Source organism: Lepisma saccharinum, chromosome 17 (genome assembly GCF_977018435.1).
Source record: "Lepisma saccharinum chromosome 17, izLepSacc3.1, whole genome shotgun sequence".
In the NCBI taxonomy this organism is placed as follows: Eukaryota; Metazoa; Arthropoda; class Insecta; order Zygentoma; family Lepismatidae; genus Lepisma; species Lepisma saccharinum.
Genome location: NC_139245.1, coordinates 28,840,997 through 28,862,143, shown reverse-complemented (window position 1 = coordinate 28,862,143; position 21,147 = coordinate 28,840,997). Strand labels below are relative to the sequence as shown.

Here is a 21,147-nt window from a genome sequence, read left to right as displayed (position 1 = left end):
AAGGTTTCTCTATGGATTCTAAATAAACTCCTACATTGGGAGCTGAATTGATGAGTCCCAATGATCTCCTCAAGACTTTTCTTTCTAAACTATCTATCTTGCATAGAATTCTTTCTGTAGCATTTCCATATATGCTGCATCCGTATTCTAGCTTAGGCCTAAAACAGTTTTTGTAAAATAACAGCATTATTCTTGGGTGAGCACCCCAATTAGTATTTGCTAAAATGTTTAGCATGTTGCACATTTTTTTCAAAACATACAGCTGCTGACTTGTTCTGTGATATGATAAAGTTCATTCCCTCCAACCAACATTTCACATCATAAAAATGATTTTCTATTATCTGAATACCTTCATATGGATTACAAAATGATTCTAATATACACAAATCGTCTGCATACTGGAAATTTTTTATTGTAGAATTATGAAATTGAAATATTCCTGTCATATATATATTAAATAATAATGGACTCAGTGGGCTTCCCTGAGGTAATCCTTTTGAAGTGGTATGGGGCCCACTAAGTGTGTCCTGAAACCAAAACAATATTTTCCTACATATTTATCATCAAATTCCATATTATCTTCATAATTATTTTCGGAGTATTTGTCTGATTTAACATATCAATTAATATATGAGGATGAACGCTATCATATGCACCTTGTATATATATAAAGTGAGCAAATGTATATTGTTTCTTCTACATTGCATTTTTAACATGCAATGTTAATGTTGCTAATGCATCAGTACAACCCTTGTTTATCCTAAAACCAAACTGATATGGCCCATAATTTTGTTTATTCTCTGAATGTTGCTAACAATGGTTTCAATGTTAATTGGACCTTATCCATTGTCTAGTGCTGAAGTCGAGAGAAAGATACTCTCTCGAAACGCAGTGTTAGGATAACTTATTCTAACCCTCCGTTTATTACATCGTAAAGCACAGTACTTTTGCAACGTAGTATTTCAGGGTAACGTGCAGTAACGATAAGAACCTCTAGAAAAAACAGTCATTATCCCCTCCCCCCGAGGCAGTGGTTCCTTAATTCGGAAATTTCCTCATAGCTCCTGATTTGGCGCATCACCATTAAAACTGCATGCTTTGGCGGGAAGCCGGTACAACTATGCATTTTACCATATAACCTATCTGATCATTAAATGAACTTAAAACAAATTTTGCCTTTCATATGCTAACAATTCTGTAAATCAATCTTCATAAGATGGAGCGCAGGAACATTTCTGATTTGGGAGTTATAAAATTCTCACCCTACATGCGTGTAGTAGGGTAGATTTGTGGGTCCAGTAGCGACGATGTGGAGCCAAAATTGCGGAGAGGGCAAGGAAAGTTTACTATAGTATATTAATATTAAGAGGCCATTGCGGGAACAAAAAGTGGAGGGGCAACTGCTCCCCTCAAATCGCCGCCACTGAGTGGGTCTAAACAACACAGATTTTTCTTTTTAAATGGAATTTGCAGAGCAGTTCCACTTTTGTAAAAATAGTTTTAATTTACTTTTCAATTGTTATGGATATTTTCAAGAAAATAATTACAGAATAGCCCTTTTAATATACCCAAATTGAAAACAAAAAATTCAGGAAGCTTGAACTGATTTCATTTGAAAATGAACTATACTGATTACGAAATTGAATACAAAATCAGACGAAAGATCAAAAAATTGCAAAATCTTCATGACAATTACGTGAATATATACAGTCTAATTGTCCCAACACACTTTGACAAATAAGTGTAACATCTTCCTGAAGAAGAAATAGCAACATATGAGTAATTTAAGAGTAATACACGCATGGTGCATTTTGTCACGTTTGTTTAATAACCACATTGAAAAATTCAAATATTACTAATAATCAACTACTGTGTCACAAATGTAATATCTGTATAGATAAGATATGAGATTGCGTTAAAAAGGTGCTGCATGTTACTTCCACAGGCATTTCATAGGAATACATAGGTCGACAAAATTAGTTCAAAAAAATCCTATTTACAAGCAATATATATTTCAACTTCAAGTACAATTCATAATTGGACAAGAGAAAATCCAAGTGTTTAAAATATTCATAATTTATTGACTTTTTGGCAGTGATACAGACATACAAATCTGATAGGTTTCTTTGGAAAAACTTATCACAATACCATTCTTTGGTGTCAATTGTCATAATTAATTACAAACTTCAGACAAAACAAATGTGCACTCAAACGTGGTACATGAACGTGCCGATACAATCTAGATAATACAAGCGGCGACATGTATACAGCAGGTGATCAACCGTAAGAGTGGCGACAATTCCGGAAACGGTACCACACGTTTAAGTACACCCTCTCGGAAGAAAGTAGCACCAGGATTGACTGCAGTCACACCGTCTCTAACTCTCTGCTTCATCGGACGATGCTTCATGATAAGGTGGTTCTTCGGACATCAGGTCGCAGCTTGGAGGCGATGGAGTGTTCATCTCGCTTCTGGACAGCATCTCCTGCTGAATAGCGATTTGATGGAACAGGCCCTGGTTGACATAAAACGTCGAATGCCTGTCCACGGCGTCTGGAGAGACGCTTGGGTGAAGAAGACCGTAAGCGCCGTCTGGTCGAAATCCAACCGGAAGAGAGACGAGAACGGGTTGGTAAGGTTTCGGATACGGCTCCTGGAGTTGGTCATCCTGCAGGTACATCGGTGGAGGCTGAAGAACTTCCGGCGAAAGAGCTTCACAGGCGGGAAGAGCCGGTTGCTGTTCCATCGGTTGGTTCGGCGCTGAGCTGATCATCAACAACCCTCCTGGGTAGGGTTGCTGAACCGGAACAGGCGATCGTGGACAGCAGAGGCATTCACTGGGGTACACTGCACCGGGAACTGGAAACTGTATCTGAGAAGCTGCAGCAAGAAGGCTCTGAGGTCCAAAGCCAATCACTGGTGGCGGTGGTGGATTCCCAGCTGGTGGAAGTTGCAGATAGAAAGGGGGCTGCACGGGAGGGGGTGGTACGGGTGAGACCACCACAGGTCTCATGGTGAAATTCCTCGGGAATATCCCGGGAGCCGGTAGGCGGGGAACCCAGCAGTCGCCATGTCCTGCTCGAGCCTTGCACGACCCTCTTGGCTGGGGGGTCGGATGGAGAGGTGCGCTGCTGATGAAAAAGTTCTGCTGAAGGACCCTCGCCCTTCCATTGTTCCTGGAGGTTCTTCGCGTGTTCTGCTGACCTGGACGTGGTGTGGAAGACATTCTCGACCGCTGAGAGTTCGTACGCTCTGAACGGGGATGTGTAGCACGGAGACGGAATCGAGGTGGCGGATCCCAGTACTTCTGTGCCAGGAAGACTCGAGGGCAACTTACATTCTGAAAAGAACAAGAGGAAACGATGTAGTAGCAGTGTGTGTGTGGTGCATGCTTGACAAGATTTTTCACTTAATTTATTCGACTTCGCTTTTCTGCCACATGTGGCTAATCGCGACAAGAAAAGACACACTTCACTACAGTGGCAGCGATTGGGTTCACAAACTGCAGGGACAAGGTGCCAAAATTAGGGGGCAAGAACAGTTTACTTTCCCTTGGTACATAAGGTTTAGCATAGTGGAGGGGCAAAAGTGGCAAAACGTGAGGGGAGCAACTGCCCATCAGGCCCCGCGCCCCCTAATCGCCGCCACTGCTTCACAAGAAAATCTACACAAACAAAAATAATGGAAATAAGATTCTACAGTACCAAAATAACGACATTTTTAAAGGTAACTTGAAATGGACAGTCAACAACAAGGCCTCTTTTTGTTTTGACGCCTCGCTTCGATGCAACGAACTCTCAAAAACATAAATGTTATCCTGAATATATACGTATATATATATGCTATGCAACCACTCGCCACAGGCTCATAGTTGCATAGAAACATAGACCAATCTATAATCAGATATATATATATACATATACACATTTCATATATCCATGATAAAGGCTCAGATCAAAATCTCGAAAGGGCCTGAGAATCTAGAACACAGAGGCTCGGCCATCTCGGTACTTCCCCGCCTAACATTTACGTAGATGCCCGTATAAACACGTCTGAGAATGTTGTATTTTTTTATCAATCTACGTTCCCTTCTGCATTTATAGTCTAATCGTGACTATGAAGCTGAATTGTATGAAGCGACACCTAGTCCTGCCAGGGCTCGAACTCAGAATCATGGGTGGCGAGATTATGAGACGTCCAATCAAAATGCTCTCTCGCCGAGGGAAAAAGTTTATAGAACTGTCATTCATATTACGGGTATAATTGTGAACGAAATTTCAAATGCTCTATCATATTCAACTGGTTCCAAACCATATCCATGAAGTTTCAGATGATTCAGTATGCATTTACCAAGCGCAAAATTAACCGGGTCACTAACACTATTAGAGATTAGTAATCGTTGTTTCCGTTCTACAAATCGCTCCCTGGCACAAGCGTATGCTTCTTTTTTTGGAAGGTCTGGAATTGCAAATGTCGATATTATATAGCTGCGGTGAGATACGTAACAAAATATTCCTCGCAGTGGCGGCCGGCGGCAACTATGATGGGTAGTGCCAGCGTGATCAAGAAATCGAAAAAAAAAAACTCCGCAATGCCCCCCCCCCCGCCCCCTCCTTGAGGTTCCGCCACTGGCCAAGATGTTTATCCTCGTTTGGTAACGTGGAAAACAACGTGTGTTTAAGTAATTACGTACTAATCCGATTCATCTTCACTCACTAACCTATCTTTATACACTACAGGACACTTCCCTAAGAATATATAACAAGAGGAAAGGAAAAGCAAATCCTATCACCTTCTCCTCCTCCATACACACGTATTCTATCTGGAAATCGAAAATATCTTTGTTATGAAAAGAAAATGTCGAAATGCCAAAGGAAACTCGCATGATCATAGGATTTTTTTACTTTTATATTTTTAAAAAAGTCTGGATGGCTCTCTTGGTACATCTATCTATTATCAAAAATGTTCATTTAACTTTGGAAAAATACTAGGCTCGTTTCTTTAAAATTAGGCAGAAATTACTTCCCTTCCCCAACGGGTCTTATAAATCAGTCGTATTTAGCGACTTTTATCTGAAAGTGGCAACTGTGTCAACACTGCGAAAGTTCCCTCGCCGTGCCAGGCGAAGACGGGCACGGTTTCTTATGGGCTAACCCCACCCGCTGCCACTTTGTTCTCGGCTCATGGTGGAAATGTCCCTCGCTGAGACTTCTTCAACCCTCTGCACGTGTGTCAACTTGGTTAGGTCCATGGGTTAGGCCAGATCTTGGGCGGCACGGACTGTTGCCTCGCGAGGGTACGAACGAAACAGCTGGCGATGCAGTGAGGAGGTTGGGGCGGTAGTCACGTAAGCTTGACCGATTGCAAGATTCGAATCTCCTTGTCTGTAAACTATCAAAATATTCATTTAACAATACTTGGCGAGGTATGCGTTTCTTCTGAGGGTAGTGCCATGGCACGGCGGCTCTACCCCTTGAGCCACCGCTGATTCCTCGCAATTACCAATTCGAACCTTCGCAAGGCTCTAAAACAAAATTCCTAATCGTGGGTCATTTTAAGAAAGATTTACATCTACCACATTACATCCAGCGTTCCTCATTGCTTCCATGGGAAAATTATGCTCTTCCTTCTCAAAATGCCGGGATGGGCTCTAGACCCAGCAGCCCCGCATGCCAGTGGCCCTGAAACAGGATGGCGGCAGTAATCAAATACGGGGAATTTCCCCTCCCACTACAAATACCATTAAGAGTGCATAGAGTGATAACTACAGTCGGGACGCGCTAGCAAGCGGCGTGGAACCACCCACTCTGGTAGCGACGCGCTGTTGCCGGATTGACCTACTGCAGGATTTTCGCGAGCCCACAGAAACACGTGAAGGATTAAACATCTGGTTAAACAGTCAACAACGGGACACTTCCATTGTTCTAACTTATTTGGGCACAGGTCAAAGGGCTGGTAGCACAGAGAAACACTTTGCCACCTTTTACACTGTCTAAAATTTTGCAATTGACAGAACAGGCTATCGGGGATGTGACAGCAGATAGGTGGCGTTCGGCTATAGAACACACAATAAAGATTATTTCCGAAGCATGGGAAAAGGAGGGAGTTGAAGAGCAGGAAATGGAGGATTTTGTAATTTCACTTGGGCGGGAAGACAGCAGTGACAGTAGTAGTTCAGATGAAGATGTTCCTTTACCAACCAACAATGAAGATGATCTTGGGATAGCGCCACTGGAATGGTAGCCGGTATGCAAAAACAACTGATTCTTTAACTACTACTTCTGTTCTTTCATTCATTTTTTATGTTTTTACATACAGGTATCTCAAAGCATTAATAACACAAGTACCAAATGTATCATTAATGTTAAGGAAATCGAGCATTTGCCAAGCGTTTCGTTGTAATTTATTGAACTCTGTATTGCCAGAGCCTGTATTCTCATATAGTTTCCCAAAGTATCTCACTTCACACACCCACATGTGCCTCCCCGATGGTACAGTGGTAGGGTAAGTGTTGTCGCCTTGTACTGGGTTTGATACCCTATCGAGGCACATAGTGGTTCGGATCCCACTTCCAACTGTAGGTCCATTCCAGATTAGCCGTAGTGTGCATAAAGTGGACTTTAAAACACCAACTCAATCAATCAATTCACACACATTTGATTTGTTCTTGATAAATACTTCTCCGTAATACAGTAACTCAGTTCTGTAAAATTCTGTTTTAGAGGAATTTTTGTAGGTTCCTCAAAATATAACTTAAAAGCGTGTTAACGAAACGAAGTTGTACGTAATTTGTTTATACGTAATTTGCCCTAATTTTCAAGAAATACATGTCATTTGTAAGTTCTGAAGCTTCAACAATCGCGGCGTGATAAAGAAGGCAAAGAGAGGCGGCATGAAATCAAAGGAGAACGATTTGCTACAATGTTGTTAATAACACAGGACGCATTTTCTTTTGTTGGTAATTGTGATACGATACAACGTAAGTAAAAAGATGCCGGTAGCTGATGCTTGCAATGTACCATAATAAAAACACAACAAAGGAAACTTCAGATTCAAACTTCTAGATTCGTTAAATTATCACTTTACGACGGAAAAAACATATATTAGCATACTGATACGTTACGTGCTTAATTTCGCGTAACGCTTTTTTCCCGAGCTTACCAACAGCTGACTAGCCTGTCCGTGTGTTTGTGCGAACGTGGCAACGTAGAAACCCCCCAGCCACATGGCAGCCAACGAGGAGACAGAATTTGGTCACGTTCTACCGTTCTGCGTTCTGATTGCACGCCGCTTCTTATCGCGTCCGTACTTTAGTGGTCGGAAGTTGATGACCTAAAAAAATGTCAAAAAAGGACCTATGGAATGACCTTAAAATTATTTAAAAATGACTTAAAAATATTTTTCGTTCTGAAAATGAAAGTTTGATTTCTTCATAAATTACAAGAGAGTAATAGTCTTTCATTTGATTAAAAAGAGAAGGGTTTAAAATTATTGACGAAAAACATAGAGTTCAATGTCTGGGAAGCTTCGTTCATTGCAGAAGAACACTGGAATAAATAAATAATGAAAGTGGTAACATAGATCCAGTATGCAGTTTTCTTTTTCACAAATGGAGTAAGCCACCATCTTTAAAATTTAATGTAACAGAAAACATCAAGAAACTTTGTGAAAACAATGATGACTTTCAATTACCTGATGATATTTGGGATCCATAATTTTAAATAAAAAATAATGTGATCAAATTTTTTTATCTGAAATAAAAATAAAACAGATTGCTTCTTTTCAGTTAGGTTGCTATATTGCAACAATGTAACATTGACAACGTCCATTATATAACGGATTATTTTAGTTTAAAAAATTGCTAACCATTGTTATAACTGTATATTTAGTCAAAATACATGTCTGAGGAAGGGAGCGTGTGTTCTCCTGAAACGTCACAACGAAAACTGTTTTCTTATGCTTGTAATAACCGCAAACCACAATAAAATAATACAAGAGAGTAGTTGAATAATTTGGTAGGAGGGGGCTGCAGCCCCATCACTATCCGCCTCTGCGTACGCCAGTGGGACTGCACCTATAAAGTGGTGTCGGAACCAATGTGCCTCCACCGGGTACCGAACCCGGGCCCCCTTGATTACAAGGCGTAAAGTGTTGTTCATTATAACCATCTGTGTTAACACCACTGAAGTTTGAATCACTTTTACACCAGTGTTTATTTTTCAGTGACGGAAGCCATGTATTGGAATTATCGAAATAAAGTTTGGCATAAAACAAGTTGACTTGCAAACTAATCCAAGTAATCACAAAAAAATTCAGTATCCCGTCTAAAACAGTTCCCCGAAGGAATTTACATCAACAGTTTGCAACATTTGTTAAAAAAGCGTCACAGGTGGATCGCAATCAGCTCTATCTCCGAGCCGAAACATTGTATTAGCTACTATTTTAGTTATCATTTGTTGACTTAACAAACTCTATTTGCTACAGTACAGACAGTCACGTAGCTAGGGGGAGGGTTAAGGGGCTGAAGCGCCCCCGAAATTCTACAAATATCTAATTTAAATGTTATTTTTATTGTTAATAACAGAAATAAAATTATAACCACAGTAAAAAGTGCATTACATGGAAAAAGGTTTAGTGTATAATAGAGGAACCAGGCTATATTTTTATATTCTATCATTTAATCCAAAGAATAAATGGATCCACAGCTTCCAAAACTTATAGTTTTCTTTGTGAGAGGTCACAGAGCATAAACTTTATGTGTGCAATTTAGCACTAAGTGTAAAAAATGTGTAAAAATTAATAAAAAAATACAATTACTATGATTTTCAGTACAATAAGTGTACAAAATATAAGAAAAATAATGGACAAACAATTATGTTAGATATTCACTAATATGGTGGATCGAGTAGCAAAGTCTCTCCATATAAGTAATAATAACAATAAATTTGGATTGAAATTGGTATATTTTTAATAACTTATAATAGTTATTAAAAAATAACAATAATTATTACTGTCATTATTATTTGTACTAATCAAGTTTCATCTATGGCCTGACCCCCTCTAGAAATATTTCTGGCGACGCCCCCTCCCCAATAAAATTCTGGCTACGGGCCTGAGTACAGAATACCTCCATTTTGGATTTGAATTTCTTTCTAAAAATCACTGGAAAGGCGGAAAAATATACAACTTCTTCGAAAATTCTCATCATGCCTGTCTCCAAACATAAATGTAATAATAAATGTGGATTATGCAGACTGGATGGTAGACAGCTAAAGACATACACTAAATAAATACACCTCTCGATATAAATAAGCTTGGTATGTGTGCAAAGAGGACTTTAAACAACCCTGCTTAACAGCGACATAGCTCCATAAGCAACGATTTACATAAGACACTCGTACATAAGCATATAATGGCATTAAAAAAAAATAAAGGCAAACAACAAATAAAACCTTTAACATTCAACACCGTCCTGTTGAGCTGAGGAATTATTGCTTAATCTAATATACAGTGTTAGGCAGTGGCAGCGATTGGGTTCCAAAAACTGGGGGAGGGGTCAAATGCCCCCCCTAACTGCCGCCACTGGTGTTAGAAGTTACCATAACATTTTAGTTTGACCTGTCAATTCACAAAAACGGAACACACGAGCTTTTTTATTATATTTGAAAATTTTATCATACAATAAGAGGGTAATAACTATAAAACAAGTTGCTTCTGCATGCACCATAAATGACATTTTTAAAAACTGAATCATTAATATTACATTAATTAGGCTAACTACGTAACGGCCGTTAATACTTTTAAACGATAATGGTAATTGGATGCTAACGAAAACAGACAGCCTTAGACCATCATTCTAACAGTCATCTTGTTACAGTGTATTTGGAAAGAGGTTTTGGTTCTAGATTCACTTTATGCACGGAAGGTCAAAACTGGAAAGGACCTACAGTTCACAGTGGTATCCGAACCGCTATGCCTCGGGGTATCGAATCTGGGACCCCTTGATTACAAGGCGACGTCATCGGGGAGGCCTACTTGTATTTGTTCTAATTACATGCGTAATACTCAGAGGCGAAACGTCCGGTCATCGGGAGATGCGTCGATGACAAAGCAAAATAATAAAAAAATTGCTTTTTTAATATTTTAGAGAAGAAGTAAAAAATATGTCAGAATACTCGCATATTTGAGCGAAATTAGTCACTCGACGCCATGAAACAGCTAGAAATACGCAAGAGATTCGCTAAGTTTAGCGAATCGAAAGAGCCCAGTTCTACCCCCCGTGCCCAGCCGTCCCGCTACGTATCCTGTTGAGTGCAATGGTGTCAGGCGGGCCAACTCATCGCAGCAGGTCTGCGAATCCAAGGTCCTTCGACCGCTTTTCCCCCGCTCTTGAAGGTCTGGTCATAAGAGGCCTTTTTTCAGCCCCCTTGTTTACAAACACGGCAGGCTTTCAGTGAAGTCATAAGTAAGCAAAAGCATAAATTTCCCCACGGTTAGTGCTAGAAAGAACTGGGGGGGGGGGGGGAAGCAGTTCTGGATCCATTGTATTTCCTTCACAGTATTTATCTTTTTCATTTTTTTCTTTCTTTTGATCCTGCGGTTCAGATATCGTTTTCTGAAAATAGTGTTCCTACTTTACAAAACACGAAGTACTTCAATGTTGTTTTGTGTTTACTATGCTTACGAATGACAAGACTGATCAAGATTTTTGTTCTCGAGGTGACAGACATACTTACTTAGACAGAACCATTTTCCTAACATATCTTACTTTCACACCAGGGATGGTCAACAACATCAAGATTCCGAAAAATTTAAAATCTCGATTCGGAAATTTTACTACCAGGATTTCGGAGAGAGACGTTTAAGAATTTTTCCATATTTCGGGTAAAATTTAAGGAAGTTTAGTCTTCCTTATTTTACGATCATATACAACGTAGAAGAAAATGAATTTGGCTATCTCTACTTCACACGTCTGTACGAACACTTGTTATCATCATTATCAATGTAGAAATCCCCCCCTCCCCCTCCACGGTTGAAAGATTGACCCTGACGTTTGGCAAGTCTTGCGGTGACTTCGTAAAAATGTCACGCTTCGCCACTGGTAATACTAGTTTCAGTAACCTGTCCATGAACAAACAAATTCATCCTAGATTAGATTCTAACTAGAGCCAAGTCAGAAAGCAAGTCCTCAGCTTAGTATAACTGACTTTATTTAGTTTGAAACGAATCTAAAAACGATCTTCTGCCCAGCAAGGCGCGGATTTCTAAACAACCGTGCAGTGACTTCAACAATGCGTTTTTTTAAAAAAATACAATGTATATTGTCATTTCCATTAAGAACGCCGGAATGATCCTAGGAAGGGTAGTGGAAGAAACAGCGTTCTAAGAATTGAATCAACAACAATAAACACCTCCTTTTTAATCGTCAATTGGTATGGTAATTGGAAGTTATGACGTAATAACAAGCAATCTCTGAGCGCCCAACTTGCACTACAACTCCAGGAAACAATGTTGGTTGATATTTCCCCCAGAAAAGGGTGAGAATTTCATTCATTACATTAGCATATATTGTACTCACGAATCTGGAATATCATGCATTCTTACAGAATACAATGAATAACGAAATACCTCGTCCTTCAGAAGAAAGAATGACCTTCACAGTGGAATATAATAATTCAACTAACCTGCTTGGCCACAGAGGGGCTTGACGCTCACGTTGCGTTAAGAAAAATGTCAACAAACTACAACGCGGGCTCAAACGTCAAACATGACACTGTTCGCAATTGCGAAGAACAAGAATACACAGTACCACGTCTTCATTTATCCTCTTGGAAAGGATTCCGTACAAATAACAGAAATAATTGCACATTCATCGCTAACATTCCTTCTGTATTAGGAAACAAAAAAAAACATTACTAACAGAAACTAGAAGTCCAGTCTCAAAAACTCACCGTATTTCGCAGTCAAATAACAGCCTTAACTAACATTACTTCGCGCACTCAAAAACAACTCAATTTTCTTCGGCGTTACATTATTTTTCTAAAATAATAAAAAAAGCTCGTGCATAAACAAAACTTTCCCAAAGGCTTAAAAAATACAATTTGGGCCGAGTGCCTGCCGAATTCAAAATTCGAAAATCCAAGGTCAATTTCGAATGGCGATGTAGTAAACTGTAGAAGCGCGTTCATTGGCAACAGCAAAAACGTCACGTAATGTGACACTCACAGAAGAAAGCTGAGGATGACGAAAGAAATTCGACAATGGTCTGACCAACCTGGCTCGATTCACACAAGCTGACAAAACACCAATACAATAAACAAAAAGGAGTAAACAACGCTTGAAAGAAATCACAACAATCCATAAAATACTTAACAAAGATAAATAAATCTAAGAAGCAGCTTTATTTCTCGACGTGCCGCCATTGCTCCCAAAAATACTGTAAACAATGTGCATGCACAAGCACAATACAGGGTGTCAAAATTCGCAAACCAAGCAGTTTTTAGCCTACACCTCGAAACCACGGAGCATATGTCGAAGCTTGGAAATCATAAAAATGATCATGTAAATACCATTTTGAACCCATTTTAACGGAAAAGAAACCAAATTGCGTCAACTTAAATCCATGTAATTTCCGTGTCCCCCTCTTGGGATACCCATGAGTGAAATAAGTTTTTACTTACATTGCCTATTTGCAATTGAAAGTCACTACATGTCACTGGCGGTTTCAGGATTCGTGAACAAGGGGTACGATAAGCAAAACAGCGCCCCCCTCATACTAATTTTTTTTCTAGCAATTTTATATGTAGTATCTGTATGACGACTTTTTTGTTTAATAATACAGTATAATTAATGTAAGAACTTTTTGGAATATACAACAAAAAAGGATCCCATATTATACAGGCATATTTCTATATGCTTCTAACGAAACTATTAGCATTTAATTATTAAATAATATAATTAAAGCCTCTATATTGTTAATGTCTTTTGTATTTGTTATAATAAAACCTAGTACATGATACGAGGTAATACGTACAATATTTTTTCAATGTGTGTTCCGAAAGACGAAAGTTAACTTATGATCGATCATTGATTTCTGTCCTCCTTTCCAAAATATTACCATCCACCTTACCCGTAAGGTTAATTTAATTTTCCTCTATTTGTACTGAAATGTCTGTGCATGTTACAAATACCAAGGTTAACAGTTGAGTTTACAAAAGAAGCCTACGAGGGCCGTACGTTCTGAATCTATCAATGCAATGTGAAATATTAACATTTCTACACAAGTTTTGTTCAACAAACATCATCAATAATTCCTCGAGTCGATCTTGTGTCATGGTGGTTCTTATTTTTGATTTCACCAAAGTCAACTTCGAGAAACTTCTTCTCGCTGGCTGTCGAAATTGGCATGCACAAACATGATCTACGAGGGCAACTATTTATATTTTGAGCCTTGGCAACACTGATTGAAGTTAGGCGCGATTTGACGTTTTCACTGAATCGTCTGGCATTATTGACCATAACGTACTTCAAATGAATGTCAAGAATAAATTGCGTGGACAACGATTTTCGTCGGCGGAAGACGCCGTTGATGCGTTCAAAAACCATATTATGGAGGTGTCTCAAGAAGATTGGAAAAACTGCTTTGACAAATGGTTGAAACGAATGCAAAAGTGTATTGACCATAAAGGAGAATACTTCGAAAAACAATAAAGCAGTTTTCAATGCCAAATTCCTGTTTTTTCATTGTTAGGCTCAAAATATAAATAGTGACCCTCCTAATGATTGACTTTACTGTTGGGTAAAGAACAACTGTCGCTGAAGATCTGAAACACTCCACCAATAAGGGAATGGTCCTAGCTTCAGAAAACTGCGCAGAAATCAGACATTTAACTGGCAGTTTTTTCTTTGCTGTGCTCATTTTCATTGGATGCGAAAACGGAAAACCTGTTGAGACCTAAAACTTTTGAGAGACACTTTACCTAATCAATATTTTTCAGTAATTTTGAATGGCTTTAAGTTTTTTGGAACTTACTTCAAGACTTTTCGAGCCTAATTTAAGATTTTGAGAACCTATTTTAGGATTTTTAGAACCCCATTTTAGGATTTTTTAGCCTATTTTAGGAACCTAAAAATCCGAGGTCTAGTCATCAGAAATTACTACATATATTCATCTACACTTGTGAACACATTCAAAAATTTGTCTGAGTCTTAGTTTATGTTCAGATAGACCAACTAAAATTTCGTTCATGTTTGTTCGTGTTTCCATGGGAAACTGAACCTAGGGCGCCATCACAAGATACTAAAATTCATTAAATCAAATGAACCACTGATAAACTGATATGAGCCGGCACCGAAAATCTACACAGAAAAAATAGTTTGTCATATTTGCTTTAGCTTAATTTTGCTGAGTTGGCACCACTCGTAGTCTCAAGGCCAGACCAGTACGTAGAAGAGTGGTGGGGAGGATGACGTAATAGGAAGTGCTCCGCAGCGATCTGCGCATATCAGGACTTAACTTGTCAGTCTATAGTGTTAGCCACTGTAGATCAATAAAATACATTCAATTTAATGAATAAACTGAATGTGTATATTATTAACTTTGAAGTTACAATTATTTTTACACGATTTTGCGATTCACTTACTACCAGAGCACAACTGAGCATCCGAAGGGAAGCAATACTACGAACTATTATTATTTTAAAAAATGTTTATCATTCCGCTTATTGTTGCAGATTATTAAAATGTTCAAAACGTCAAGTAGTCCTTTCGAACAGCAGCCTGCCGCGTTCTGAGGCAGAGAACGGAAAAAGAAACACCGACAATTTAATTCGTAAAAGTGAGAATGGATCTTATAAGGGATTGTTGACGTTAGAGGACAGGTTCCGCGCGATTGTTGACAGTTGATTGAAGCAGCAAACAAAAGGAACGATGTTTTTGCATTTTTTTCCTCTTACATATCTCCAAAATGTTTCAGTCGGAACTAGGGCCGGCGGTAGGGGGGGGTTTGGGCGAACCATGACACCACCCAGAGCTGCAAATTTTGAAGAGGAAGAAAAAAAAAAAACTAAGCCTATTGAAAACTTGAAACTATATAACTTGGAAGTTAATATATACCAACCCATCGTTTGGAAGGAACATATCAGTAGTCTCACTTTAAAACCTCTGAGTGCCATAAGGTGGGAAAGCAAATTCGATGCCTTAACTCCGTTGAGATATCAAATGGGAGAGGTCTATGATACGCTCCTTCAAATAATTGACGACAATAAAACTGTCCAAATGGTCGCACATGAGGCTCAGTGTATTGAAAACGAGTTGCCTGGCTTTACATTCCTTTGCTCCCTAGTTATCTGGTATGACATTTTTTTATGTAATGAGCAAATGCCTTCAAAACATTAATCTACGATGTGTTAGATGATTTCTTGCAAACATACCAGTGTTTTGAAAAAAGCAGGAGTGATGAAAAATTTCAAAGTTTTTTAGACGCCACTTGGCCACTCGTGGAGGCGTCGGGGGCGGCGACCTGTGAGTTTCGGTTGATGAGAAAGAATTGGCATCGAATTTAGGTATAGATGAACCACAGATAGGCAACACTGTAGAGGGTCGAAATCGAAAGAAGAAGCAGTTTCAGTATGATGAAACTGTTGAAGATCCATTAAAGCGATACAAAGTTGTTTTTATTACCAGGTCCTAGACGATTATTTTAGCTCTAAGAGAAAGATTTGAGCAGCTTAAACATCATAGTGAATTTTTCGATTTATTTTTATGATATTAGTAAGCATAAACACATGCCATCTGATCTTTAGTCTGAAAGTAGAAAACTTGCTGTAATGTTAACACGTGAAGGCTACTGAATTAAAAGAACTAAAATTGCTTTCGGCTATAATAAAACAATTACACCTAAGGAGACCTTAAACTGATAGTCATGATTTTGCACCTAATGTGAGTGTAGAACTCCGAATTTATTTACTTTGTCGTTAACCGTGGCAAGTGGTGAACAAAGTGTTTTTTTTTTAAATTTAGGTTAAAAATAAATCTTCCGTCAACCATGTATGAAAGAACATGCTTGTTTCCATTTTATGCAAGATAGCATTATACGAAATAGAATATTACATGCAAAGGTAAAGGTAAAGTTCCCTGTGCATATAGAACCATTTCATGAAGGCACATTTAGGGGATGTGGGGGGTAGGGCCACACACAATCTCGATGTCGGCCATTTTGGAGGTGATGTGATCAACACCATTCTCCGGACGCCTTTACCTCACAGGGTTGTCCCCAGGTACCTATTAATTTGAGGATGGGTGAACCCCAGAGCCGCTTTATGCGGGAACAACGCAGGAAAGAATTCAGACATTAGATCACCCACGCGAGAGATCTGGGAATATTACATTTTAGAAATCCAATCATCTATCACAGACCTACAACTTTTCTAATACTTGTTACATTTAAGAGAGAGGAAGAGAGTGTTTTCATCAAATATAATAATAATATAAAATTAGCGTCGCATTTTTTAAAGTTTATCTGTGCTCGAGCGATATATCCTTTTGTGTTTAATAGTATTGAAATAGCGTAACAAGTCTCATTATTTATTCTATAGTTTGATGTTTTACTTAGGAATATATTGATTTTCAATATACTGTTGCTGCGTAATGACGGGGAGAAGGGGGGGGGTCCAAATGGAACGATATCTGGCAACACCGCCCAGGGCGGCAAAATGACTAGCGCCGGCCCTGGTCGTAACTTTGCAACGTGGAAGTTGAATAGCAACAAATATGCGCAAGAACAAGAACAAGTTTACCCCAAGGGATGCATTCAATAAATAAAATCCGGCCACGTTCTGTCTTCATGTCGCCCGGCGTCCGTGAAACAACAAGGGGTACGGCCGTACCATCGTGCCCCCCCCCCCCCCGAGACGCCGGTGCTACATGTAAACATGTCTGGCAATCAGTGCTCCCTGGGCATGAGTGTCCCTTCATCAATTTAATCCTATCATCTCCCTTCCTCATCTTCACGATTAGCTAAAAGTGACAGAAGGTGACGCTAAATAACAAAAATCAAAGCACCAGATCCACAAGGTCCTATCAAATGGAGTGTATTGGGGAATATGGATATTTCCTGGACTGGACGCTGGAAAATAAAATTCAGACTGCGGTTAATAGCATCACCACAGCAGATATGCTGCATCATGGTTCTCTTTTTTTTCTTTTCCTCCGAGCCTCGAAACACGTTGAAGTTGAATTATAATGAACTGCAATACAGGTTCCATGACCATTAGGCAAAAACAATTCTCATTCAAAATTCCACTATAATGGATCGAGAATTTATAATCACCCTGAACATAATACCCCGACGCTTTAAAAACGGTCACCGAGCAGTGGCGTCGCCAGAATTTTTTTCTTGGGGAGGACTCAAGGGCGGATAAAATATATTTTAGGTGGGCTCTGGTTCGGTGGTCATGGCTGGGAATTTTTCAAGGTGGAGCGTTGAACGCTGTGCTCTACTGGAGCATTCTTGTTCATGACTCAAATTTATACTTATAATGCAATTATTACAAATATTTTGTATGCAATTTTTAGTCGTGTTAAAAATTCGGCATATAAATTTCCTGTATTTCGTAAAAAAAATATAAAAACAAAGCGAAATAAGCTTGTAAACGTAATAATGGAAAAATTATATTCAACTGATAACATTAAAAAAAAAAATTTACCAAAACTAATTTAGTCACAGTTACCGGAATACTAAAAAGAATTCTGGAATAACCATTTTGAACAAATTTATTCAATATTTTTTTTCTTCCTATTTTTGTAGGTTTACTCATAGTTTTTACATGTGTTATAAGTTTAATATAAACCAACCTAATGGAGAATCTAGAAACGTTCTTCACTTTTGAAGGGAAACTGAATTATGTTAGTCAATTGTTAAGGCCGCTTTGTGTGCTTTATACTATAATTATTTACTAGCTTGTTACTTTGCGTTATCTAAATAATATATATCATGTATTCATTATATTTTAAGGTGTGCTAGAGCCCACCCAGTGGCGACGACCCTGTCACTGAGAACCCTCCCCACCCCTACACACTGAATAACGGAAATGTTTTGCTAACTTCTCGTCACCAGAATGACGTCACACTTTTCCCATAAGGCAGGGAATAAATACACAAACAAGTAATTGTCTTGGATCGCTCAGTAATGACGTCATCGCAACGGTTCGGAATGCAGGAAAGTTGCATTGCAGCTGGTGTTGAATAATCAGTGTTTCCCCCTCCAGCATTCACAATATTTCTGTTTTGAACCGTATTTGCAATTGAACATATTGCGTCAACCAGAGAGTTATTTAAATATTATTATTAGTTCAGTACAGGATACATCTCTTAATTATATTGAACATAATATACTTACTATACTATGGGGAAAAAAAAGAAAATAGAAAACTAAAATAGGAAAAATGTAGCATACTAACTGCAACTAGGACAAGAAATTGTTTCACAGCTATTCCATGCGGTTATGCCATCGAGTTAATAAAAATATATGTGGCCACATTTAATTATTAAATAACGAATTGTAATATAATTAAGCCTTGTTTCCATATTAAAAACACTAAGATTGACCAACACGTTTATTAAGATATAAAAACACTTAACATGTAACGTTTCAACCCTGTATCAGGCTCTTCCTCAGACGAAGAACTAAACCTTACAAGTTAAGTGTTTTTATATCTTAACAAACTGCCTTGGTCAGCAATCTTAGTGTTTTTAAATAACGAGTAAATAATGCTTATTTTCAATATTATCTACCGTTGCCGTAAAGTGCTAAAATTATTACTTTTAATTAAATTCGTTAAAATACATGCTGCAATAACGGAGAATGGAAATATATATAGTAAAAAGCAGTTACCATATAAGACACAAGATAAAATGATCGGCATCTTTGATAGTTTAAACAATAGTCAATGACGATCCCCTCTTCCCTTGATCTCGACATCTAAAATTAATACCCCTCCCACAATGATTGTTGTTAATCCGCCACTGGTTGTCCTTGCATCACCTCCCCTTAATTGAAAATTGTGGAGAAACCCCTGCTCTGGTCCATTGATAACGCCAAAGAAGAGGTGTCTGAGATTTTTCCCACGGCCATAAGCAAGGTAGGTGGCCCAAAGAAAACACTGCCTCAATTTTTCTGCGATGACTTGTACCAGTCTTATTAGTTCGTTACAATCAGTGTTGAGTCCAGCCAATGCCCTCCTAAGGGAGGGGGGGGGACAAACTTCACGGGGATAAATCTAATCAAATTATAATACTAAGAAATAATACTAATATTTTAAAATTTCGCCTTACCCTTGACATGTAATTAAATTAAATTATTTTGACTATTAATAATTTATTATTTTGACATTCAATTACAAGGACTGAACCAATGTCTATTATTAAGAAAAAAAACATATAAGGTACGATACGATAAAGTACATTCTACAGTAATGGAAAGCAAAGCGAATAAGACAAAACCAAAGTGAGCATAGTTGCCAAATTCTTAGCTATTGTCCGAATGCTCTGCCCAAATTACTGTCACTGGAATGAAATTATCTGTGTGAAATATTAAATTTTAGATTTACTTTGAAATGGGCTTCATCCCCTCTCGCCCCCTTCGGAACACACATGGCGCCCATCTCCAAGGAACCAATCATGACGCAGAAACAAGGACAAAACCTGCAAATCTACCCGAAAGACTGACACTTACAAGATTTGGCGCCAAAAAATGACAATTAAAAACAAGCGCAGAAAAGAAATGGCTACTTTATAAACAGATAAGATTATCGAGACCGAATCAGCAAGTGTAAACTCACCGGAAACCCAGCGTGTGAATCTCTTGATGTTGACAGTAACTACAACATCACACTAGCAACCTATTCGGTCGGCACTACCAGACCGATTGAGCAAGACGTTCAAGCGCCAATTGGAAAAAAGAAGGCAATAGCAAGAAGCTAGCTTCTACGTAACTCAGCCCTTCCTTATCACCCATCAGACATTGGAATGTAAACAAATGAATAAATGCAAAGCATACCTCACTCCCACTCTTCTCCTTATCTGTCATGTTGTCAAGCGTTAAGAGACACCCTTAATACGTCAAAGTCATTATCAATGAATGAAACACACTGACCAAATGAGTCCTGGTACCAATTGCAACCTTGTTGTGTTAGGTGAATCATGGTAACAAACAACACCTTTGTGTATGATCGAAAAAACTGTTTCCCGATAATAGAAGAATGCAACAAGAAAGTTACGGCAGAAAAAAAATAGCAATTTTGCAGAAACCCACGGGACGTCACATGAATAATTACGACTCATTTACATTGTGATTAGTGGCGTGTCAAGACAATACAGAGAGACTGCTGGCGAAGGCCCCTCCAAATGCAAGAACAAAAAAATGAAATTTTAATGTAAGGGAGAATTTAGTGAAATTAGAGCATCTAATTTTATAATTAATATATAATTAAATAATTTATAATTAAAATTCTTAATTAGCAGGCCCGTAGCCAGAATTTTATTTCTGGGAGGGGGCCTCATCCCTCATCAGCAGCCGCTATCTAAAGATGAAAAAATGGGGGTAGAAACACTGAAGATGAATTTCTCAGCATACAAGATATTTAATCTTGATAAGGAAGTAAAATTAATTAATTAATTTGTATGATTTCGGGCTTCCCTGTCTACGATTTTAACTTGAGAACAGTTATTGTTACCAGAGATGTGAATTTGGTAAATATACGTAGATATCTTGAAAAACGCAGAGCGTCCTTGGACGACTTTTATAGGTACGTAAGTAGAAAAACTATTGTTAATTTCTATGCCGATGAACGTGAGGTGTCTACAATGAGAACCACGTTCGGAGCGAGTCAGATTTGGAGGGGGCATCGCCCCCCCCCCCAACCTTGGACCGGTATGAGTTCTAGGTGGAGGCAAACATTGACAGCCAAGTGTCTGCAGGGGGTAATTACCGCCCACAACTTCAAATTTTATGCAAATAAAAATACTTTTCAAAAAAATTTCTTGCTCGCTTCGCTGGCAATCCCTGCTTTTCTTAGTCTTATGAAGTTCAGAACCGTAGCTAGGTAGCAGCGGGAGTCGGTCCTGGGCGCCGAATGATCTAAATGAAA

At 38.6% G+C, this 21,147-nt stretch overlaps 1 protein-coding gene across 2 annotated transcripts; it reads right to left on the bottom strand.

Moving 5' to 3' along the window:
* Positions 1-2,072: 2,072 nt before the first annotated feature.
* LOC146001252 (uncharacterized) lies at positions 2,073-19,931 on the bottom strand. 2 transcript variants are annotated; one of them, XM_083138556.1, is made up of 2 exons: positions 19,840-19,931; positions 2,073-3,341 (listed from the first exon to the last, which is right to left on the bottom strand). In XM_083138556.1, exon 2 carries the CDS (start codon positions 3,225-3,227, stop codon positions 2,379-2,381), a length of 849 nt encoding a protein of 282 aa, XP_082994682.1. In that variant the 5' UTR covers positions 3,228-3,341; positions 19,840-19,931; the 3' UTR covers positions 2,073-2,378. The 2 variants fall into 2 exon arrangements, with proteins under 2 accessions (XP_082994682.1, XP_082994681.1); XM_083138555.1 differs by lacking the exon at positions 19,840-19,931 and adding an exon at positions 11,953-12,138.
* Between the last annotated feature and the right edge of the window lie 1,216 nt (positions 19,932-21,147).

What these genes read in the sequence shown, in the direction of transcription:
- LOC146001252 (XM_083138556.1), bottom strand. Translation starts at nt 3,227, where the DNA reads ATGTCTTCCACACCACGTCCAGGTCAGCAGAACACGCGAAGAACCTCC.